The sequence below is a fragment of the Solea senegalensis genome, linkage group LG20 (assembly GCF_019176455.1).
Source record: "Solea senegalensis isolate Sse05_10M linkage group LG20, IFAPA_SoseM_1, whole genome shotgun sequence".
In the NCBI taxonomy this organism is placed as follows: Eukaryota; Metazoa; Chordata; class Actinopteri; order Pleuronectiformes; family Soleidae; genus Solea; species Solea senegalensis.
In genome coordinates this window covers 12,459,698-12,485,364 of record NC_058039.1, presented here as the reverse complement: position 1 = coordinate 12,485,364, position 25,667 = coordinate 12,459,698, and the positions used below count along the sequence as shown (strand labels likewise).

The following is a 25,667-nucleotide window of genomic DNA, read 5'->3' as shown; positions in this document are numbered from 1 at the left end:
AAACTGTCATGTTGCATATGCATGTGCTTCTGGAGGCCCATATGTCTGCACCATTTTAAAAACTATTTACATCTGCTCGCCGTGCACGGCAGATCTAACACGGCTTTTTACTCAGACATGTTGTGATCAAATACCGATAAGAGCACGACTCCCAGCTAGTCTACAGCCACATTACGATGGCTCTGATTAGAAGCTCATATCTCCTACAGTTTCATCTTCCCTTCACACTACCCCAGGATCTTTCTGCTGTTAACTTCTCTAGAAGATAACACATTCTCTGTTTCCTGTCCAGGGATGAATTGTACTATTTAACGTACCGGCACTTGTCACGAGATGTCGGTATACTCTGTTTAGATCATCTGTCCAATTCATTATTACGGCCCAGAATAATCATTTCTCAGGCTGCACTATGACGTTTACCTGTTCTCGTGAGAGTCTAGTGTTTGTCTCTAGTGTTCGTCTCTAGTGTTCGTCTCTAGTGTTCGTCTCTAGTGTTCGTCTCTAGTGTTTGTCTCTAGTGTTCGTCTCTAGTGTCTACAGATTTTATTTAGCAAGAAGAATGTCTATTAGGCAGATGAAAGAAGAAAGAGAACATAAATATCTATTAAAAGTGTTTTCACTAAGGTTTAGTTACATTCATGGACAAGGTTAAATCATTGCTGGAAATTCTTCTGCTGCATCTCGTCTTTCATTCACACCTGATGTTTGTCTCCTGTTCACCTGCTGCAGAGTTTTTATTAAAGTTCTTCTGGTGTTTTTTTTAATGATAGAATTTGCCTTTGAAATTCTCAAAATATCCTTCATGTACTATTAATACTCCTCTGTACTCTAACTAAATACCAGTATTGTTCAGTTTGAAGCCTCATATTCATCAATGTTGCACAAACAAAGTTAAATCGGGGAACTGAAAGACTTTGAGTGCTTTTACTTTGAAAGGGGGCACACGACAGCTGAGTGTTGTGTGGTTTATGCAACTTAAACAAATAAAAGCTGGAACTTTTGAGTGATTTGGGGGGAAAAGATCGAGAGGATCAGTCGCTTAATCAGGAAGTGGAGCTGAAGCTCATGGTCACATGCTGCTCCCTCATGTTTTTGATTGACTGATTGAGAGGGAGAGAGAGAGACCCCTAGTGGCAGAAATTACACACCGTGCATTTAAATCTTCCTTGACGTTGAGAGGCACCTTGTGTTTTTTATTGTGTGCTTCCCTTCCCAGGGTTGGGAGGTCAGAGGTCATGGTCTTTACGATGCGGGTTATATTGGCATATAAAGCTCCAGAAGTTCACAGAGAACTTGCTCTGACCCTTGTTTTAAGTGAGTGAACTGATCTCCTCTTCCCTCCAGGCCCAAAACTCCAAGGATTCCAGGAATTCCACTGCCTGAGTTACAGAGGAGGGGAGGAGAGACCACATCACACCACAGTCTGGCCGTGAGGGAGAAAAACTGCATCACATCCCAGGCAGGAACAAAACAGTCCGTCTGCAAGGTAAACACGTCCTGTTCTTATGAAAACTTCATGTCCTCCATTACTCACTCACTGAAATTCACAGCTCAAGTCTTACATTTAAAATGTCCCAAACAGAATGCTTCACACTGTGCGGCAGCTTATTCTATGACAGGCCCATTGAATATTGATTATTTACATGTGCAAGCGGGTGTGAGCGGTTGCCTAGCAACAGCTGCTGAACATTTTTTGAAGAAAGATGGAAGAAATGCTGGCAGGGCAGAAATTTGGAGGGGGGATTTGTAAAAGTGGAGCATTTGGGGAAAAGACTGAGCAGAAACGGTGTCATGTCTTAAAGGAGCAGCTCGGCCAAAAATACTGTAAATGATTTCTTTTCCTTATTTTTCACAACCTATTTATTTAAAAATGATTTGCTATCACTTTCTCAATTTTTTTATCTGGGGGTCAATAACTATTCTTCTTTATTATCTCTATTATAAAATAATTCACATACATACATAGGAAACAGCTGTGTTTTGTTGACTTCCCTCGGCGGCTGACCACCAAAGCTTCCATAAAGCCTATAATGTGCCTTCACATCCACACTGTAGCTAAAGAACGACGTGAACAATAATCAAAAAGCCGTCAGATGCGTCGTCTAAAATACAGACGTGCGTGAGTAACGAAGCATGAGAGAACGTGAGAAACTAACCGGGGCGATGTTCAGACTGCAGATCTGACCACACATGTGTGTCTCCAGACATGAACACACTTTAGAAGGTGGATCATTTCACTCTCTCTACAAAAAAATCAGATTTCATGGGCCTTTCCTGTCCACACTTTCAAATCCAATCAAATCGGGATAAAATCTGAACATGCAAACGTCAGATTTGCAATCTGAGTACGACCTAATACTGTTTGACTAAAAGCTGTCGTCAAATTAACATTGAAGAGGACGATGGACTAAGAGAAATCTGCAAATAATCTGACACATCTAAGACTTTGAGGAATGAGTATGTTGCAAATTCATGAATTCAGTTCAAGTGTCATCATAGACGAAGAGCAAACACAGGTCGAGACACTTGGACATCTGTTAGACTGGTGATTATTAGGGCCTCACTTTAGAGTATAGCAGATGTTCCTACTTTAAATGACTCTTTAGTTTGCCCCTGGTTTTGCAGATTCTTTATCAAAGTGCAAACAAGTTCCATAGTTCATCTGAAGATACTATAAAACAATAGTATTTAAACTTATAAAAGCTGCATCTGTGTTTATTCTACATTCATTCTGTGTTGTTACATTTTAACATGAATTTTGAGAAAACTATTAATCATTGTAAAGTTTTCTTCTAAACTTCATCGACAGCCCAAATATAAAGTGAAAAAATACTTATCCTTTTATTCAGTGACTGGGAATTAACGTTAAGAAAGGTTTCTTTCTTTGATACTAAAAAAGTTGGGACATAAATAAATCTGCCTGTGTCTAATCTTGAGATGATCAGATCAGTCTCAGATTAGCGGCTCAGTAGAGAGCGGCCTCTGTTTCATTCAGCTGCTTCTTTTTAAAAGGCTAAATAAAGGCAGTAGTGAGAAAAAACACTTTCAGTGCTCAATAATAACCACTCTGGATGAACTCGGAGGGTAAATGGCCTTTGTCTCAGCATCTCTGGGAGAAAACACAGCATGTCATTCTGTCTGACGAGAACTACCTTGCAGCCCTCGCATGCGCTGACGCCATAGTGGTAACCAGAGGACTTGTCCTGGCACACGAAGCAGGGCTTGTAGACTCTGGGAGGAGGCGGGGGAGACGGCGGGCTGGGGACAAGCTCCTCAGAACTGGTGCTCTGTGTTTCAATGGCTGCAGGACAAATCCAAACAAGAGGAAGAGAGGAAGATTAAAAAACGCTTGTTTTCAAACGAGTGAATGAGTCATTTAGATGTCTGAAAGTAGAACAAGACAAAGGAGACACTGAAACAGAGGAAAAACTGCTTTAGATTTTACAGGCAGAGACACTAGGGATGATTTCATGCCATCTTGTCTTGTCCGATACTGATACTGATCACAACTTTGACTCTCTAACCACACTGAGATCAGTCTCATGCATTTGTTCTTTTTACAACCAACGGAACCACAAACATTCTGCTCCTGTAAAGACGACATAAGCGGACCACAGTTTTACTGTCTGTGTTTAGTGAAGCTTTTATATAAAGTCTTGTTGTTGTGATTTTGACCAGTATCGCACATATATTTATTTTTATTTAACCTTTATTTTACCCAAAAGTCCTTTTGAGATCAAATCTCTTCATGCTGCAGAATTTGTCACCGAGGTAAATCCAAATCCTGAATTTTATCTATGGATTTTATATTAAAGGCTCAAACTTTTTTTTTATTAATCGAGCCTTTTGATAACTGGCTTAAATCAGTTTTTTCAGCCACATTTTCATTGAGCGCTAACGTCAGTACCTCGTACACTCACTGACACACAAACAAACCTTCAGGCACTGTCATGTAAAACAACATGAAGACGTTAAGCAGCAGAGATGGATCATTTTATTTTATTCTATAGTTTTAAAACAACATGTCCTGACCTGACCTGATGAATCAGTGCAGCTGATGGATGTATATATTATGACGCTTTGTTTTTTCCTCCTCTAACTGATGACTGCGTAACTTCAGCTTGTTTGTATTTTTCTTCTTTGGTTGAAACCAAATCTGGGTCAAGTTAAAGAGGGAGAGACGTAAACCTGCAACAACATACAGTGGGCGACTATAATCTGTAACACAGACTGTCACCGATCATAGCTCTATTAGCACCTCGAGGCAGAACATTGAAGCTTCAGTGAGACTCAGGTGCTGCCGACCTCACGAAAGCAGCTGATCTGCAGAGAAAATGGAGAACAGCCTCTCCAGCATCTCCGCTAATGAGATTACATTCTTCCGTACTTCATCAGAGTAAACTCGATTACTGATGGTAACGGACACGCTCTTATAATTACTGGACCCTCGTCCTTGTACGGAATTACCTGCTGCTTTAATCTAATAATCTGCTGGATTCTCCCTGTGTAACTTTTTGCACATGTCAAATCTGCAGCTCTGCATTCGCCGGCGTCAGCGACTGGAGAGTTTAAGTTTGCAGCACGTACGGGAGTGTAAGTGGGGGTGAACGTTGGCCCGCTAAACATGCGTGAGGACGTAAAAATGACCAGTGAGGTTGATTTAAAATGAGATGATTTGTCTGATTTTCAGTGGCAGCTCCGGCACACAGGAGAAGTCACTGTAACTCGCCGAGACATGGTGACATCATCACCTGCTTGAAGGGCAATTAATCCGCCTCTTCTGAGGCAAACTCTGCCCACTGCCCTGATTTTGTTCTAAAAAAATGCCAAGAAATGGGCTGAGAGCTGAGTGAAGGCGAGTGGAGGCATCTGTGTGAAGCGGTGCTCACCTGAGTACAGGAGTACTGCATCTCAGTCTCAGCCGTGCCGAGAGAAAGATGACGGGGCAAAAGCAGCTTTTAAAACAGGGGGCGGAGTCTGGGACAACCAGCCTCGTACTGATTAGACAAGATAGTGGCAGAAGCTTGAACCAGAGAGTCGATTCAATTCACACTAAACTGTGAAGATCTTAACATATAACATCAACTAGATATACACAAGCCTAATTATGATCCCCATTATCATTTGCATCAAACAAACATTAATTAACTTTTTTAGAATATTTAAATGTTTAACTTGTGGATGAACTAAAAGTAGTTTCCATGACTTCATGATCTCCTGACCATCTCACTGTGGTTGAAGCGTCTTGGCTAAAATAAAAGTGGCTTCTTTTCCACCACAGTCTCATTTAATCACTTCCACTCTTTCCCACCGCAGGAAAAACAAAAAGCCCACGATCACTGAACCTGCACAACATCAAACGTATAATAAGTGAAACAAGGCGTTCGCATTAAAAGGATGGTGAGCATGCACGACTGCTGGAGCACAACAACTGTACATCAGGTTGTAACTACAAAATACTTGTGTTACTGATTCGACAACATAGCTTTTGTGATAGAAGCAGCACCAACATGTCCACTGTCTGTCTATTTAAAGTCATGGCTGCAGCAGTGTGACCAACAGCAAACAGATGGGATGCATAAACATAGATGTAGTATATCCTTGTGTTTTTGAGTGTGTGTGTGTGTGTGTGTGTGTGTGTTGTGTGTGTGTGGGGGGGGGTGTCGTCTGGTACCTGTGTGGGCTCTATCAGGTGCACGGGGAGCCTTTTTTCCATTTTCTGCATGATTAAACTTTGAGTGGACTCCGCAGCGTGTTAACACACACACAGAAAGCTCCATTATAGGAAGAAAGGCTGGTGACAGACAAGCGCACACGTCGGCTCTGGCTTAAGAGCAGGCGGAGGAAAAATGTGTGGCTGCCACGGCCGCTGAACCCTTAGCCTCTGGCTGAACTTGCCAGCGGGGTCAAACGGGAAAGCACACACTCCCTGCTGGAGGCTGCGGCCTGAAAGAGGGGAAAGTCTAAAGAAAACAGCTCCACTGATTGGTCCGTCCACTGGGACTGAGCCCACTGACAAAAGGACAGCGCAGACACTCACAGCGCTTGTCAAATATCACTCACTAGGAGAAAGAGCTCAGAAAACACAGCTGATCACAGAGCTTCATACACTTTGAATATCAACTTGTTTTGTTTGTCACCAAACGGCTACAATAGTAATACCTGGTAACTTCTATTTGTGATTTAGACTGGAAATGACCTGGAGTTTATTCAGATCTCTGAAACACTACAAAACGAAGCTGTGTCACATTTCACCTGAAAGTGAAAGGTTGTCAGCAGAGACACAAGGAGAAACTGATCGAATATGTTTGCCTTTATCTTTATCTTGACCTCAACAGCGATTTACGAGTGAAGACTCAAAGTCCACATAGAGCGATGATAAATATCATCTGACTTTGTCACCTCACAGGAAAATGTGTTACCAGCCAATTCTGGACCATTTCAATGATTAGAACAGTTGACACACACACACACACTGCACTGACGTCCATTCATTTGGACAGCTGAGACAAAGTGTTATCCTGAACCTATACTTAACCAAAATCAGCCCTAAATTTAATCTAACCACAATTTAAATGAGATTCTGCCTCATTAGGACCAGGTTTTGGTCTCCATGAGGACTACTGGTCCTGACAAGGTCAGTATTTATGATGGAAGGTCCTAAAGAGATATCAAACTTATATCTTAGTGAGGACATATCATTGACAGAAATGCATGCATTCCTTAACCCCTTACCCTAAAACCAGGTCTTAATCCTCAAAAATCCCCTTTAAAGTGGTGGGGCCCAGAAAAAAATGTCCCCACAAAGATAGGTTTTTATGCTTTTTGGACCATACAAAGATATAAATGGATCCAGTGCGTCATGGAACCATATTTTTAGACACGACTAAAAAGTGAAGTGAACTGAAGAGAAACAGTTTTCAGTCTTTACTCCTTGTTTCACATGCTCTCATGCTCAAACGACAATATAAATCGTGACGCGAGCAAATGTGTGCATAACGTAGCGACTAATGTTGCAGCCATATGTGTAAATACTCGACATCATTTTAAATTGGCAAACAAATCATTTCCAACATAAATCTGAACTAAATGGTTTGGATTATTCTGCTCATTTGTTTATGGACTCGAAAAGGACCCAACTGTGGGAATCACCATTCTAACATGATATGAAGAGGAAAATCTGGACATTTATTTTAAACACACTTTAAGTTTCTAAACAAGCATTTGTATCTCAGCACTTTCTCAAAACCAGGACAAAACATTATCTGTGGAGGTAAAATAACTACAATTCCCATCAGTATAGGTTCAAGTCATACACTTATATCTTCCTTTCTCTCGTTTTTATTGAATTTTGAATTATAACATTTTCAAAACATGGTGGTTTGTTGGTCAAAAATACAGACACCATAATCAGGTTTAAAAAAAACAACAACAACAACCCTCAGCAGCAGGTTTGTTTAAGCCCTAAATGAGCAGTGTGCTGCAGAGTACGATCATGTAGGAATAATCTGCAGCATTGTCTAAATATAAATGCTTCCCTATATCCAGTTCCTCCAGCCTGAAAACCAGTGACATGTAAAATGACATGGTCCGACACAACCACACAACAGATGGCAAAGAACCTGAAGCTAAGTCTGTCGCCGCACGCAGGCAATTTAACACAATGACACCACAATCCAAATGAGGACAGAGCTTTCTGCGGCGCATAGTCGAAGAAACGGGTTCACTCACAGACTCAAAGTCTCGGGCCTTCATTTCAATTACAATTCAAATGAATTGAACACTCGACCAACGAATCAGAGCCATTGAGTTAAATCTTACAGCGTAAAAAGAAGCATTTCCTGGAGCTCCTCAGGGTATTTGTGTATTTGGTTTGTGTTGAGGAGAAAGCTGCGGTGATTCGGGTGTGGAGCGGTGGGCATAGTCTAAGAGGATTAGAGGAATAGGAATAGCAGTCGGTGGATTCAGTCTTCTCTTCTCTTCTCTTCTCTTCTCTTCTCTTCTCTTCTCTTCTCTTCTCTTCTCTTCTCTTCTCTTCTCTTCGTTTCTCTTCATCCACCCTGGAAGTGTTTTTCTTCCAGGTTTGTCTCTGCAGGAGCGACGATCGCATAGCTCAACTAAACCGCAGGCCCAGTCAGAGGAAACAGTCAAAGGACACCAAATTGGAAGCAGCTTTGCATTGGACTCCATTGTGTTTTATGAGGAGGGATATTTAGAGGAGCTTTAAACACTCGAGGGGAACAAAACAATAATGCAGTGATTAGACTTCATGTGAAAAGAGGGGGGATGGTGGGACGAGTGTCTGCTTTTCATCGGGGCTTCAAACCCATTCTACACAATAAACCTCACTGACTGCTCTTTAGTCCTATATATTATGCTCTGACAAATTATTTTTATTGGATTATTGTGTTTGGGTTTTAGAGACTCCCACCCCTATGTCGTCCCTTTGACCCCCGTCTGTGACCTCAAAGCAACCCCGAGCAGTGCAGCACTGAGGTCAGACCTCTGCACTGAAGACGAGCTCCCTGACTCCACTCGCTCAAACACAACAGGTGCAGCCACTTCAAAGCGTTCATGAAAACAGGCCGAGACGCTGATGCAGCCAAAAAAGCAAGCGATAGAAGAGAAAGCTCTGGGAAGGAACGCAGGAAAAGCAATGAGGTCGTTCAAATGTGAGAGGCTTCGTTTTGATCCGCTGGAATTCATGGCATCACGGCACAGAGCAGGTGCGACTCTTTTTTTTCCTGAGTTTACTTTCAGGTAAAGACGTGATGATCTCATGATCGCAGGTCACAGGTCATGTTCTTCAGTGTAAACCAGGAGCCAAATCCCACTTAACCCAGCAGATCACACGCAAACCTAATGAATGAGAAGCTGTTTACACGTCGTCGCTCGTTAACTGTACAATGGCGTTCAAAGAAACATCGCTGTCCACATGAAAACACTAAAACCCACTGGAAGGTGCTGTCAAAAGCATGACATTTGTTTTGTGGCTCTGGTAACCACTCGCAGCTAACAAGTGCACGCTGACGTCGACACAAAAAAATCTTAATTTTTAGAGTCAACCAAAATACACGGATACATTTTTTTGCACTTTTTACAGTCAGTGTGTTTACTTTCAAATTACTGTCTTAGTCCGACTAAAATCTGACTTTTAACATGGTTTCTTTAATGTCATGTAAACATGCTCGTCCGACTACAATCGAGTTAGTCTCAGTCGGACTAACATACCTGGATAATGCGATTCATAGTCTGATTACTCCTGCATGTCGACGCTTAGTCGGACTGTGGTTGGACTTGGCGTTCATACATACAACATACAGAACCACAGCACAATCCGTATCTTATAGAGAGATAACGGAGGCGGAGTCAGACAAATCGATTTTCTCCTCCGCATGTCTACTCAGACTTAGCAAGTTGTCCGATTGCCTGTCTTAGTTGGACTGCAGCTTTTTGCTCACGATTGAAAATTCTCTGCTTTATTATTTTTAGTTTAATAGTTTGCATATACTGTATAATTCTACAATGACAATGTTGTATAGTGAATATTTTTCTTTCACTTGTGGTTTTCTGAGGTTGGATAATCCCGTGAAATAAGATTTAAACTGTCATGTGGATGTTAAAAGTAGTTATTTCCAATATAGATAACAATACTATGAAACTTGAGGAACAAGCTGTTTTCTGCCACTGGGCTCCAGCAGCAGCAGCAGCAGCAGCAGCAGAGAGGAGTTAATAGGCTTGTGTGTTTGGATGTTTCTGAAAAAAACAGCAGTACATCAGTGGTGGTAACAGTATCAGTGGGATCCTAACACTGTCCTAATCATGACAATTAAACATGTCTGCTAACAGCCAGCTCTCCTTTCATTTCACTGTTGTTCACAGCTTTTTATTTCCCCCCGTCCGCCTTTCATTTCACATGCCCACTAAATTAGCTTGGTGTTCAAGCTGTGCTAATAGCCTTTCATGTCCATATCAGAGACGCTTAAGCCTTGAAGACAAAAATGCTCCAATTATCATATCACACACATCGAGTGTCCAAGAGCTGAACATCACCAGTGTCTTTTTAAGTCCCAGTCGCAGCCATGTTGGGAGAACCGTCACCCGTGTCGTTTCGGGATTTGTTTTGATTGTGACTTTAATACTTTCAGTGTGAACTGAATATAATGTTGGGCTCACACCATTCCCTGCAAAAGCCCACTTTATCTGTGTGAAGTAGGTCCTTGATCGTTCTTCATTAACATCCAAACTGGAAGAGGAAGTTCATAACGGTTGGCTCTTTTGTTCGACGCGGCTAATTAACACCCACGAGGTTTCCATTATCCTGAATAAATAAATGAATAAACCAACATTTCAATGACCCTGGGAGAAGCTTTTTCAAATCAAAGTCTAATTCAAACCGTGCCGTATTCAAACGGTGGAAGGGCAGGGGTTTCCTTTCCGACTGTGCTACGGGCCAACGCGCAGGGAAAAAAAACAAATGTTAAGAAAATCAACAGAATCTCCTTCTCCGTCTTTACGAGTCCTGTGTTAACAGTCCAGCTCCGGCGCGCGTGTGAAAGCCCACTAATTTGTCTAATTACGCGGCAAATCAAATGCACCTTTGTGTGCCGTGCCTTTTAATTTGATGGGCGGTGGACAAATACGCAGCAATTGTGTCGAACGGGCTTCAAACTTGACAGGCGACTCGCCGACGGGACGACTCGCCGACGGGACGACTCTGACGACGCTTTGATCAGAAACGCAAACAGATATATCAGTAGCAGCAACGGTGACCACTCCAACACACACAAACAGGCATATACGTTACTTCTCTAGTTAAATAAAAGTTAATATCCCTCACCTCATTCTTAGTTAGCCTTTAGCCTTCTGTTATAGATGTTTAGTTTGTCCATTGTGGGCTACTGTAAAAACATGATGGTCTATATATACCTTTAGGGATAAATATTTTTCCTTCTTCAATTTCTGCAAAGGGCAAAACATGTTTTCACAATGGGTGAATTTTAAAGCAACAGACCTCATGGGTTTTTCACTCTGGGACAAAGTGCAGAGCTGTAATTATGACTCAAGGCCGCACTCGTACTTTTTGTATAGAGTTAATGCTTTGGTCATTTTAGAGCCACTTTGTTTTATTTGGCCTGTTTCTGACTCATAGTTATGGTAAAATATTGACAAGCTTCTTCTTTGTGTTCGTCTCAGAGTGATGAGCGTTCTGAGCTTTATGCAAATACCACAGAAGAAGAATAGGAAAACGCTGACCTTGGATTGGGGGCTTGGATGAGGTCACGTCAACTTGACCTCGTATTGTTAAAGAACCGCTTCAAAAAACAGACACTCGCTGAAACCCTAATGTTCAAAACTAGAGTAAAAGCAAACACATTTTTATGATTTATTTCATTTAAGAAATAATTTCACATAAAATTTCCCATGAATTGAAATTTCAGACACATTTACAGCTGACAGTAAAAAGTAATTTTGTTAAATGACTAAAAATGCAAGGAAATGTCTGAGAACTGATTAAAATGAAACTATGAGTGATAAAAGCAGCATCTGGACCTGGATGTAAGAAATGAAATTAATGAACTTTTTTACAGAATAATTACAAGAAGATTTTTATTTTGTGTTTTACTGTCTGATAAAAAGGGTATTTTTTTCTCATACTGAGATTATATTATATTGAAATTGTCATAAATGATGAATTATAAGCAACAATTTACTGTAAATAAACTCTCTTTGTTACTCACCATTAATACATTAATTAACATTAAACAAACTTTATTTTATTTCTTTAAAAGGTTGCAAAGGTGGGTTGTTGGAACATGTGACATATTTTCAGAATGAGTGGATGAGTAAATGATGTTTGCAGGTTTCTGTCGTGGTCGAAACCTCGAGCCAACTTTGCCATTGTCTCTTTCAGTGAAGAGAGTGAATGGATGAATGAATGACAGTTGGAGGCTGGATGTTAAATCACAGATCAACATCAACTGTAACAAGTGTCTCACAAGCAGGACAAAGATGACCTGATGATGAACTACTTTTACTGCGGTTTAATTTATCATTTCATTCCCATATGATGTGCTGTGAGGATGGAAATCATTGTTGAATTAAAATGAGTAAAGTATAATAAAACTCACAATATGTAGATATCTTTCATCTCAAGTAGTTACAGTGTCATGAAACAATTTTGCAGCAGTAAAAAATGATAGAATACTGTCACCTCGTAGTTTCAAGGACTTAGTTTGAGGAATATGAATGTATCATCATATCAGTGACATTAGAATTAATCCCACCTGCTTTTTTTTTTACATAAGGATTTTTATCCTCATTATGTATGAAGATAGAACACAATGTCTGATGGTTTCATTTTAATTCTAATCATACGTCACACCAGTGAGATACGATTTTTGCTTCATCATAACCCTTGAGTTTTGCCACTTTTTTTTTTTTTACTTTAAATATAACTTTAAATATTTAAATATGTATTTTGATGAGGATATTTCACTTGGTCACAATGCAGTTTTGATTCTTGTGTAATTCATTGTGCAGTAGCAGATAATTGAATGACATTACTGGTAGTTTTATGTGTTTTTGTTTTAGTTAAGCATCATTTCAGTGACAATGCACCAAGCTTTTTTCTTATAACAATTACTGCTGTGCAGCAATTCAATATCAATATAAATCATGATATAATATTCCTCAGTATCAGCTTTGCTCTATATAAATATTAATATTATGATGTGCCTCAAATTTTATTCAGGAGCAAAACTTAATCTTCAATTATTTGACATTTTATCATAGTTATCAACATCTCCCAGCCCTTGATAATTATAACAATTATGATTTTATCCTCTTACGGTTTATGACGATGGAAATTAAAATGTCTCTTTTAGTTTAGTTTCATAATTTTGTTCTGTTCATATTTTATTGATAGTGGGCAGGTCACTCCCAAAAATAATGCACAAGTCACTTATACACCTAATATAAAATTCTACACTGTAAATAGTAAAAAAAAGAATTCTTTCACAGAAACATATTTACTGTGTGTCCTGATGCTGTGTTTTCACAGTAAAAGTTAATGTATCATTATTTATGATATATATTTCACTGTAACGCTGCAGTAATATTACTGTGATTACACAGTATTTTCCCGGGACTTCCTAAAAGTCACACCTGTGGGAGTTTGACAGTCAAACACACACATGCTATTATATTGTGAATGATCACAGTTTAAATCTGTAAAATGTTCATTATGTTTATTTTATTTCTTTTTTTAAAATCTCCACCTGAAGTCTGTGGAATTCTCTTTATATTTTACAGAGCAGCAGCCTCGGCCTGTGAGTGGAGGGGAAAAAAACAAAACAATCAAATGTCACGCAAGAATGTGACGCGTTGTGAAAGGCTGCACGCCGCTAATCCCATTGACAGCTAATCCCACTGACGGCTAATCCCACTGACAGCTCCACACACTCGTTAATCTCAGTCAGTGTCAGAGAGCGATGTTGGTGCCTGTGCGGTGGTGAAGTGGTCACCGACCGTGTTTACGCTGCGCATTCCTGCAGCCTGCTGCTGCTGCACGCACACACACACACACACACGCACACACACACACACACACACACACACAGAGAAGTTTGCGCAGATTTCTACTCAAGTGACGTCAGAAAAAGTGACATTTATTTTTAAACAGAAAAGCGCCATAAACCTCCACGTTGTTGGCTCCATTAAAAAAACCTCTCCTGATGATTGAATTGGTTATTATGAGTGAAATCAGTCTGATTTCTGACTTGGTGAGAGTATAAATGGAGAGTGATGATAGTTTTTAGTTGTTTAATTACACATTATTTTGATTTAAATGATCCTACATCTGGGTTTTATTTTACAGTCCCTGACACTGAGGTTTTCCTGCGCCCCTGATTCCATGAGTTCATCCAAAACTCGCCATGCTTCTCTTTGAAGTGCTGTTTGAATTTTTACTATAACAACTGGAGCCGCGTGTGGATGGTGAACTCACGCTCTGACCAGCATCGTCATCATCACCATCATCATCATCACCTCGGGCTCGTGCACATGCAAAAAGCAGAAGAGGAAGTTGGGACCTACAGTGTGCGCTCCGCCGGTGCTGCCACTCTCGGTGCGCCAGTCCGCTGATGCAGGCTTTCAGCGCCTTCTCCTGCAGCATGCACGAGGACGCGCTGGGCGTGTAGAAGTCCAACATCTGGCCCGGACTCACGGCGGCCAGCACGTCCATGCAGTCAAACATGTTGGCGGCGCGTCGCTCAACTATTCTTGTGCGTAAAAGGATTTAAAGGGAGAAAAATAAGCGCAGATAACAAATCCATCAAACTCCGCTTTCCTTCCTCACTCCTCCTCCTCCTCTTTCTCCTCCTCCTCCTCCTGTTCTTCTTAACGCTGCAGATCTCGCTCCTCTTCTTCTCATTCGTCCCGCACTGGAATCATGAATTAATTCGAATAATAATAAAACAACTCCGTCCTCTAAAGGCTGATTTGCAGTTGTATCTCGGAATCCACCCGCGCGCTGCCACTGGCGTCTGAACGAGACTCTCCCATAATAATCATCGCAATCATAATAATAATAATAATAATGATGATAAAAATAAAAAACGTCCCGACGTGTGCGCACTGAACCCGGCGCGTCTCGGGTGTCGGCGGCAGCGGCGGCGGTGTGAGGAGAGTCCGCCACAGCAGGACGATCTCCTCTGTTCCCGAATCAAAAACGACACGGACGCGTCTTTAAAAGCACATGTTTCTCTCTCGGATGACGAGCGGCGTCTCTCTGTCCTCCTGCTCCGCTCATTTCCAACTAGTTTTGCCAGGGAGAATGAAAGATTGAAGAGCCTAATATATGCGAGTGAACTTTCTATGAACCCTTCCGAGGCTGCTGACCTTCAAATGACCCAGGCAGGCTGACATCACTGCAGCTCCACCAGCGCAGGACACGGCGGAGAGGAGAAGCACATGCAGGGGAGATGCTTTTTTTTTTTTAAGTATTTTTTTCGATGTTGAGTGAGAATAAAATACACTTTGTCGGCCAAAAAACATTTGTAAAGCGAGCACAGGAAGTGTTATCACAGCTCTGACTGTGTGACACGTGTTTGTCTTCACGCGCACTGACAGGAGCCCACAGAGATAAACGGCCACAAACAACGCCAATAATACTGATTTATGGAGTTATGAAAGAGCAATATTTTATCTAAAGTAGGTCACAAAAAAAGAAAAACAAAGGAAAGTCTGTATCTAATCTTCTTCATCACATTTATCTTGACAAAGTGCAGCAGGGACTGAACGTGTGTCATTATCTGCTCAGTGTCATCAATCATCAGCTCAAAGCACTTCTTTAAAAGAAGTGGGCTTTTTTCTTCTTCTTCTGGGTGTCACGGTAACTTATTTGAACATTCCAGGAATTTCTGTGTATTTCTGATTATTAGATTTAGCCCAAAAGACTAAATACAATATCTGATTTAGTTCTATTTTTGTTTTATAATTAATGACATTTTATCCATAATCACAAAATGATGATTACGACACAATGATTATGTGACCTCTTTTTTTTTTGGAAATGTAATGAAAAAAATTCCTTTAATAAACTGCTAAAATTATTTATTATGAATAATCACTTTCCTTATCATCATTAATACGTTTCTGTCCAAACACCTGTTGTAGAAGATAAGACCACGTGTATGATTTACTGTACAAAATAGTTTTCTACACACATATTCATGTACACAAATCAAATAAGGTTTGCATGCATAAAAATATGTATATACACAACACATACAAAGACACAGTGGAAAAATACACCACAAAGCAATTTATAAAAAACTATCTCACAGAAAGTTTCAATCAGCTTCTTTAACACAAATCTCCAGCTAATTGTCGTCAAACAAATACTCCACATAAGAAAACAGAGACTGTTTTCAGTTTCAATCTTTCAAGTAACGTATTTCGACTCAGAAAAAGCTATTAGATCAGTAAATCTGTGACTGTGAAATGTGTGTGTATGCGTGTGTGTGTGTGTGTGTAAAGTATGAACTAATCATAGCCAATCAGCTGAGAAGGATAATATAGTGACTCCTCCTTCTCAGCTCCACACAGGAAAACTGAAGAGGTTGCCAGGCATATACATACAGTATGTATGTGTGTATGTGTGTATATATATATATATGTATGTATGTATGGATGTATGTATGTATGGATGTATGTATGTATATATATGTATATATGTATATGTATATATATGTATATATATATATATATGTATATGTGTGTATATATATATGTATATATATGTATATATATATTTATATATATATATATGTGTGTTTATGTACAATAATTTAAAACAACTTAAAATAAGAAGGTGATTAATTTTTCTTCCAAAAGCGAGATAAGAAAACATTTCTTGGCAAAATATGACAATTACAAATGTATTCTTTTGTTATATAAATGAACATTGGACATACAATTTAATAAATACAGAGTGTGTAATACTGACTTAGGAAAGGGATGAATTGAAATCCAAAATCACAATTAAAGCTGAGCTGATTAACATTATAAAAAAGCACTTCTATAATGTGGACATGTCCAGTGCAGACAGACTGGGCCTGGGCTGTCGCTGATGCACTGACGTGTTGCCTGAGTGTGATGTTGGTGCTACACTCTAACAGCAGGACGCACTGATGGCTCATTATTCACCACTGGAAACCAAATGAACAAATGAATCCAGAGTCTGTCGTCTCATTTACCCGTTCCAGCAAACACGGGGGGGTCACGTGACTCAAACCGTGATGCATGTCGCAAATATGAATTTCACTGAATAATCACAACGTCATATGAATTCGATCATGCCATTAAATGCCCTGCTGCCCCATTAAATGCTCAACCTCCTACATAATGTGCATATTATACTTATTATGTCGTGTTCTGTTAATACTCATCATCACTCTGTGATTGGATTTAATTACCGATGGCGACCACCACAGGTTAAATCACGTAATTCATTTTGGCTCAAGGTGAAACAGGCAGGATTTATTTGGGGCACACGGTGGCACGTGGTTGCTGGTTCGCGTCCCGGTCCCTTCTGTGTGGTTTGCATGTTCTCCCTGTGTGTGTGTGTGTGGGTTTTCTCTCACATTGGACAATAAGGTCTAACCGACCTTTTGCCCTGTGTCAGTTGGGATTGGCACCAGCAGCCCAGCGACCCTCATGTGGAGGATAGAGCACTAGACGATGGATGAATGGATGAATAGATAAGCAATTCAATAACAACCTTTCGACATAGAGAGAATGACGCGTCTATAGGACCTCGGCTCTGTTTATGACCTCACAGCTAAATCGGCATCAGTTCAAACCCTGCAAACGGGTTCTTTCTAGTGTTTACACGTGTGTGTGTATGTGTGTGAACAACGGAATGAGCATAGCAAGGAATCAAAGACACAAATTAAGTTTTTTTTGTAATAGTTTGTCAGCCTAAAGCTGCTGGAAGAAAAAAAAAAAGACATGAAGTGACACGGACGTCTGCTCGAGTCAGGACTCTGAGGATTAGGAAGAACCTAATCATTTTCATTCACTCCTGCTTCTGCGTGCAAGCGTGAGAATGTCAGAAGTCTTTATTGTCCTCAACAAAATCATATGCAGTCCCATTCAGAGCAAATGAACTATCTTAGTAAAATGTAATCAAACTAACTATCTAACTTTCACCAGGTGGCACAGAAACACAACACTGCTACACCGAGGAAACCCAGAGTATCCTGTTGAGCTGAATAGTGTGAACAGTCCTACGTTGATATATTTAAAATGTACACACTACAGCTTTAAGATCAAACGATGTCTGTGTCGGTGGAGCTTCTCCCCATCCGAACATCTCGCTTGGCTGAACTGATCTTCACTCATCCTTCAAGGCTCAGAAATATGTTTCCCAAAAGTTACATTTACATTTTTCACCAATCTGCTCCCTCATCATTGTTCCCCGTGGTCAAAAGCAGAGGAAATGTTTGTTCTGCACTTTTACGCAGAGAACAAACTTTGTTTCTACCAACGCGGGACACATCTGAACAAGACCAAGACAATACTACAGGATCTTTTTCATTTCCCCAGAAAATACAGTAGGGAATACTGAGATGTTTTTCTTTTAGTACACCTGTTTTGCTTGAAAACTCCAGTAAATGCAATGCCGAGTCAGCAAACAATTGTTTTCCTCTTTGCTCTATAATGCTGGCTCTTCTTCCACGTATGATCTGTGACTTCCTTTCATATTTTGTCTCCCTTTGATTGAGTCTCATTGTTCATTTCCTATAGGAGAAAAATGGTAGCAAGAATGTCCTGAATGAGCCAAAAAGTTTTCAACAAGAACTTGTTGGGTTGAAAATGTTAAAATAGATGCGGCGACCGAGCAAAAAGCGGAACAAAATGGAGACTCAGTATTCCCTAGTTTGTTCAGAATCAGCTGTTTTTCACGAATCGTCTTACGTGATATCCGTATTCCCGTAGCGGCCTCCGCATTAAAGCGGTGGGGTCGACGTTGATTGGACAAATCACTTCCACTGAAGCTCAGCTTCTCTGGGAGTCAATGGAGCAGTGGGCGGGCACGGACGCCGGGTTTATGCATGATGATTGGAGGAACTGTGTGAAAGGCGGAGCCAGGTTTTGATTGACAACGTTGCAGCAACTTTTTCTGCCTCAGTCCTGTGTGGATTTTGTGAGGGAAGTCTGTAGATGGATAGCAGCTCGTTGTGTGATAGGGAGCATTTTCATTTATACATAGGCACTGTAAATAAAAACACTATTATAGCATTTCAGTTTTACATAATTATCACATATCCTTGTTCTAGTTATTCATCTGCAATAACTGGGCTTGAAATGAGCTTCCCCTGTCTCAGAGACCAGCAACCGCCACTGGTGGCCACTAGATATTTTTTCCACATTATGTCACCTCCTGGGCTCTGTAAATGTGTGCTTTGTTGTGATTTATGAATTGTCGTCTCTTCATAAGACGTTTGAGAAGCACAGCTTTACACTGTAGCTGCGAGCAGAGTGGTCAGTGTGCTGCAACACCAGAGGCGTGTGAACACGTATGATGGTGTCTGATGGAGCAGAGTACAGAGTAGAGAGGAGGAAGGTTGGAGAAGCAGAGTTGGCCTGAGCCGCTGCGCAGCACATTGATCCCCACGGAGCTCATGAATTTTGCAGGGAGCCTACAGCAGAGCTGAAACAAGAACCTCTGAACCCCCCCGCCTCCCCTACACACACCAGCTGACCCCCTGCAGTTCAGCCTGTGTAACAGTAACCCGTGGATACACACACACACACATACACAGGGCCCCGGTCAGCACAGGTAATGAATCCACCTGAAAATCCACCTGTAATTAGAAGGTGATAATGAACCCGTCCATCAAGATAAGCCACTTTTTGGCATTGTTGCTCCGCAGCTCATGGCCACCACTGCCAAAACCCAGCAGGCCGTGACAATACACAGCGTAGCTGATCATTTAATAAGGCCGGGTAATGGATGACAGCTTCATGGATGAGACACACACACACACACACACATGCGATGGCTGGTATTTTCACCCACTTTCAACACATCCTCTGATTGGCTGAGCTCAGTGCTGAATCAGCGGCTTCAGTTTTTTGTGTGTGTCCACATTAAACCGGTTGTTTCATGGCATATTTATGAGCACCGGTGAATTTTGATGCTCACAATTCATCTGTGGGTCAAACACCATAACAGCTATATTTAGTTACACTTGCCCTCGGCCTATTGGTAATTTAATTGGAGCAAAAGTATTTTCCACTCAGGTTAAGTATCACGCCAAAGCCTGCATGGGAATTATGTCTTTGTGCTGCAATGTGATGCGCAGAGAGAAACCTAAGGATTAGTTTGCGTTTCAGTTTGCATCATTAACATAAATTCTTCATATGTAATCGGAAGGAGGACATTCTGAATAGCATCTGTTTTTGGGTGTTATTTAAAGCATTGACTCATGTTCTCCCTGCAGTACAGTTTAATATTAAGCATTTAATATTAAGCAAAACTAGTGTAAGGGTATGCATGCAAATAACATTATTTTTTAGTTATAATCATTCATGCATTTTTTTAAATTATTTTTGAATCTTGTGTTTATTTTTTGTACTCTCACGATGTGTTTATGTGCACACGTGTGTGTTTATATAACTTTAAAATGTTGGCTGTTTTATTTCATCCCTGGAGAGCACTCTCTGTGTGTGTGTGTGTGTGTGTGTGCTCTATAGCAAGTGCTCTAAGTGCTTTATAAATACAATTTTTATTTTTGGAACATCATAATGACAAGTTCAAGGCAGAAGGCAGTTCTGCTCCAACTTTAAAATATGCTCTAAAATGCGTATATTATTCTGGTTTGTCTTGGTCTCTGAAAGAGCTTTTCCCCCGTCTGTGGACAGACTGAACAAAGCCAAGAGGCAGTGAATGTGGAGAGGAGGGGAGGACGCTTTATTCTGGAAAAAATGATTTATCACCCCTTCAGTACATTTTGTTTTCCACAAATAGTGTATGTGTGTTGCAGCAGGACTACATATCATCACTTCAACAAACAGCTTCCCAACAGTTTGTGAAATGAGCACATGCAGAGCCTTTAGAGAGAGAGAGAGGGGAAAAAATGCAGCCTGCACAAAAAGTGAGAAAATGTCAAATTTCCCATCAGGAAATGTGGATAATGTGAAGGATACACAAAAGCAGGAAACAGTTTGACACTGAGTTACTGAGGAAAGTAAAAATGTGGAGGTCAAGTGGAGTGTGTGTAGGAGGATTTGAACACTAATGAACTGAGTTCAGCTCACTAATCAAGGAATATTCTGTTTGCTACAGCAGTGATTTGTCAAACCTGGCTCTCGTTAAAAAGGGAAAACTCCAAGTGCAACTACGTGCTTTGTGATTACATCATGTAATGTTTCAAAGGGGCATTAACCTGTTAACCCGCCCACTCTGCAATTCACTCCACCTCCCGACCCCGTGACCTATGTGCCCTTCCTCCTCACTCAGCAAATGACTCTGATGATAATACAGGACATTTCAACAAGCATGGAAAACACTGACTCCACTCAGGATGTTGTTGTTTTGTTTATATAGTGAACAGAAATGAGATTATTTCTGTGCTGTGTCCTTTCATGTGAAAACAGGCTCAGCAAAACTATCAGACCTGAGAGGGAGCGTTCAAATCATCAAATCACATAAACCCACTCACTTCCTGTGTGCCGTGCAGGAATGTCACCAGGTGACCCCTGGTGGAAACTGGAAACTCAGACCTGTAGTATTCCGACGTCTTTAACTTTCTGATAAACTTGACTTCATTCTACTCTGGTGGACACTTGGACATCCTGATGAAAACGTGTCAAATAAACAAGTTATTAAAGTTAATTAGCGTTTTTTTTGGCTCTGTCGTCTCGGGATCTTCAAGACGTTTTCCCGCTCCCTGACATTTGGGTGTTGCATGATGGGATTGCAGGACATCAGAGCTTGATACTGAGAAACACAGAGGATGTTGTGAAGCTGATTTAGTGTAAATATGACGGTTTGTGTCCACATCGTCCATGTGTGCTGACTGTTCTCCCTGTAGAAACAACACTGACTGGTCCAGGTGGTACAGCGGTCTTATTTGGATAAAATAAAATGGCTATTACTGGAATGGAATTTGAGATTCTGACTGACACAGATCCTCGTTTTGGCATGAACTGACGCACAGGCATGAACGAAGGTGCAGAAATGAGAAGCGTAAACAAAGAAATGAGAGTGAAGTTGTTTTTCAGGGAGAGTAACCTGTCCTGTACTCTGGACACGCCCCCTGGGTCCAGCCCCTCTTATTCATGAGGATTGGTCGGTGAAGTCTGTCATGCTTGCGTCACGTGACGGCACAAATGTGACATAGTGACCAACTTAACAGACCAAAGGATAGTAAAGTCTGACCTCAGCATAAAACTCAGCCCACGGGCTTTAACTTAAGGGGTGTGGCCTATCAAATAAAACACAATTTCCCTCCACTGCTTAATTTCGTGCAGTTTCATGACTTCAAGAAAAAATATATAAAAAAAAATGTCATTAATTTGATAGAGAATTAATTGTTCCAGATCCAGTAGCTCGCGCTCAAGGCCTAAATCATTAGTAGCAAAAATGCATGAAGATATTTAAAAACCAAATGTGCAGAACGAGAATTAAACAGATTGAATATTAAAAAAGAATTATAATATTAAAGTGATAAATACCAAACAAACCCATAAATACTGTGAAAGTACAGTATAAATGAATTCAGCTTTAATACATCAAAAATGCTAATTTATTATGAGCGGATGCAAAGGGAACACAGTTAATAGCACGTACATGAGAATCTGCATCTGCTTTCCACTGGAAAGTTATTCAAAAGTAGAATTTGTTCAGTCTGAAACATCGTCCATTTTTCTGTCACTGGTTACAGACTTTGATATTCTGTACAATAAGTTTCCTGAAATAAATAACCCAGTAAAATATAACAATATATGAATTATTTGCTCATTACAGACCATCTACAGTGTAATGTTACGTTCCCTGTTGTTCTTGTCGTGTGTCTGTCGCGCTGACGGACACACACACGTGTCTGTTTGCTTGTCCTGGTTGTAAGACAGTAGTGAAATGACAGGAGAGTGACATGACGTGATCTGTGTGTGAGAGACACACATGTTTCTTTGTAGTCGCCTGAAAATTGTGCCCCTCCCCAAATGTCATAGTTAAAAAAAAAACACATTTTCACATTTTGTGTTCCCTCTAGCCACGCACCAGGCTCCAGCCCGGACAGACACCGCCCTCACTTTCCTTTTGATCTGCGTGCATGTAACCGTGGCAACCATGGTAGAGGCCAAAAATGTTTGCAGGAAAGTCATGCCCCGTCTCTATTCTTTATTAATCTTCTTTTTAAGGCCGATCGCTCCACGATGATAACCTGCAAAGCCAGTCATTGCGCCACCTACTGGCGACTGGACAGACACGTTCAGTAAGAAACATGGTTTCTACTAACTTGGAAATGCTTCTGCGATGCAAAACTAATTTCTCTTTTCTTATGAACAGATTTTCTTTTTCCAATGACTGCACTGATAAAGTTTAAATGCATTTATTTTGGTGAGGGTCATGATGACATGGTCTCATCCCTGCTCCTCAGTCCATGTGCAGCCTGACGACAGACTGATGCATAAACAACAGGCAGCACCTCATGCATGAATAAATGAATGCTACTGCTGCTGCGTAGGAGAGATGATCAACAGATTCAATAAAGCACCTCTGCCCCTCAGCTGCACAGTTAGACGCTGAAGTGTGCTACGTTAAAGTTATAAGCACAAGCCCCATGGTCATGACAGGGCATTTCACGTCAAGTGCACATTATGTCTTCTCTGTACAAGACAATAGCTAATAAACATTGACTGTGTGGGCTGATTGTGATTGGTTAAGGATGTGTACCGCTGGCCAGAGGTATGGAAGAGAGACCCATTACAAACTAGAAGGCAATAAAGTGAGCTCATTTACTCCTAACAGCCTAACTACCTTCAGCAATGGGTCCCCTGCTGGAAATTTAGGTCGATGGAGAAGCAGTAATTACACTTCTGTCTAAGTGTCTTAATGTGACTGCCTCCATTGTTTACTTCTGTCTCCTACAAAACACTGGCTGATGGATCATTTTCATTTCCAGTTAAACCTGTGAGTGTGTGTCTTTGTAACTGTGTGGTCACGAGCGTGTGCATGACTGTGTGGCTTTATTTCCTCTCCATATTTTAAGATAACACAATATAATGTCATCGTCAGTCGGATGTCATTTGCTTTTTTTTTTAGATTTGTTTATGTAGTAATCTGTGGGGTTGTACATGTATCTTATAGGATAAGGCTAAAAAAATGCATAACTTTTTACGACCATTGTGTTCATCCGATTTACAAAGCTACAATCAACCAGACCTTAAATTGCTGCAGAATATACGACAGATATATCCACTAGAAACTCATCTTACCATCTCTCAGCAGTAAGCCTAACCCTAAAATCTAAAATACACAAGTTTCTGCCTTAATCTTAATCTGCTTGTACAGTTTTTGGTCCCTCAATGCAATTTATTTTATGCCCAAACCCTAACCACTTTATATCCTTTAAACACTTACATTTGAACGTATTTACTGTTTAATGAGACCTCACATTGCCTTTTCATAATATAATATAATATAATATAATATAATATAATATAGTATAATATGATATAATTTAATAAATGTAATTCTTTTAAGATGCACAACTTTCCCCTTGGAGATTAATAAAGTCAAATACACCACAACCATAAAAAAGAACCTCATGTTTAGCCCTAACTTTAATCTAACCACAATTCAAGTTTCAACTCTACCAGCTCCTTAGAAATGAGGTTCTGCCTTATTAGGACCAGGTTTTGGTCTCCATGAGGTTTAGTGGTCCTGACAAGGTCAGTGTTTATGCCAGAAAAGATCCTTTAGAGGTAACAAAGTAAACAAGTACACACAGACTCAGCTCTAATTCTCGAGACACTGCGTTGACTACCATTCATTTGAACAACAGTCCAAACAAAACCTTCATCATTTAACACCTCATTCTAAACTTGATGAAACTGCAACTGTAGTGAGACTTTACACCAGAAAATGTCTGACAAGATGACAAACATGAGAACACACACACACACACACACAAAGTTCCTCTAATCTGTATTTGTAGAGAAGATCCAGGGTTTCCAGACAACCCTTTCTCCTAAAACCAGACTATAACAGTCTATTTGACGTTTGTGTACCTTTGCCCAGCTTTTTAAAAATGATCCTTGCTTATTCTTCCTTATATATCCATGAACCTTCATCTGTTACTGGTCATTTTTTCCTCTGTGTTGCATGAAGTCGCTGGAAACCAGGGCCAAATTCCTTGTGTGTTCAGTCATACTTGGGCAGTAAAGTTGATTCTGGCCCTTTGACTGAGCCGACCTTTGGAGGAATGAGGAGAATTTGAGATTCAAGCTATTTTATTAGCGCACCATCCATTCATTTCTGGCCATTTTCCAGGTCTGGGAAGCGGCGGTTTAGCAAACCCAGACATACATTCTTGCAGCTGACCTGCAGCTTTTTCTAGGTGGGGGATCCCTAAACATTCCCAGGCCAGATGTATAGAACTGTGTAACTGCTCGAGGCTGGATTTCATCCCTGAGATGAGGAGAAATTGAGCATCATACAGAAAAACACTTCATCTGATACACACAGACACATAGTGAGTTTCTGAGCTTTACCAGTGAGATGATGCTAAAATGCAAAGCACATATGACAATGGACACATCTAAAAACAACACGATGCGGCTTTAAATATTGTAATAAATTAAAGTAAGCTAAATTACATTATGTCATAAATGGCACACAGGGATAGTTAGGGATAGAGTTGTGCTGGATCCTGGTCTGACATATTGAACACTTCTCAAACAAGAACTAGATCACAATTCAGTCCCAACCTCAAGTGACCGTGGCTTAAGACTTACATTTGTTTGTCTCTCCTCATCCCCTTTTATGTAAATCTGCTTTGCTGGAGATTAAATTGTAACTAAACCCACTCTTCTGAGGCAAACTCCGCCCGCTGCCTGATTTTTTTTTTTTAAATACCAAGAAGCGGGCT

The 25,667-nt window shown here is 40.5% G+C and overlaps 1 protein-coding gene across 2 annotated transcripts in view; it reads right to left on the bottom strand.

Annotated features, from left to right (window-relative positions):
- The window catches only part of LOC122786717 (retinoic acid receptor beta-like), an 85,053-nt gene that overhangs the window by 41,391 nt on the left and 17,995 nt on the right, over positions 1-25,667 (bottom strand). The window contains exons 1-2 of one of the 2 annotated variants that reach the window (XM_044053197.1): positions 14,098-14,877; positions 3,153-3,301 (exon numbers count right to left, since the gene is read on the bottom strand). In XM_044053197.1, the coding sequence (XP_043909132.1) occupies positions 3,153-3,301; positions 14,098-14,257 (309 nt within the window). In that variant the 5' untranslated portion in view covers positions 14,258-14,877. Of the gene's footprint in view, positions 1-3,152; positions 3,302-14,097; positions 14,878-25,667 lie in introns of those variants that run through there. The other variant, XM_044053195.1, reaches the window with a different exon arrangement.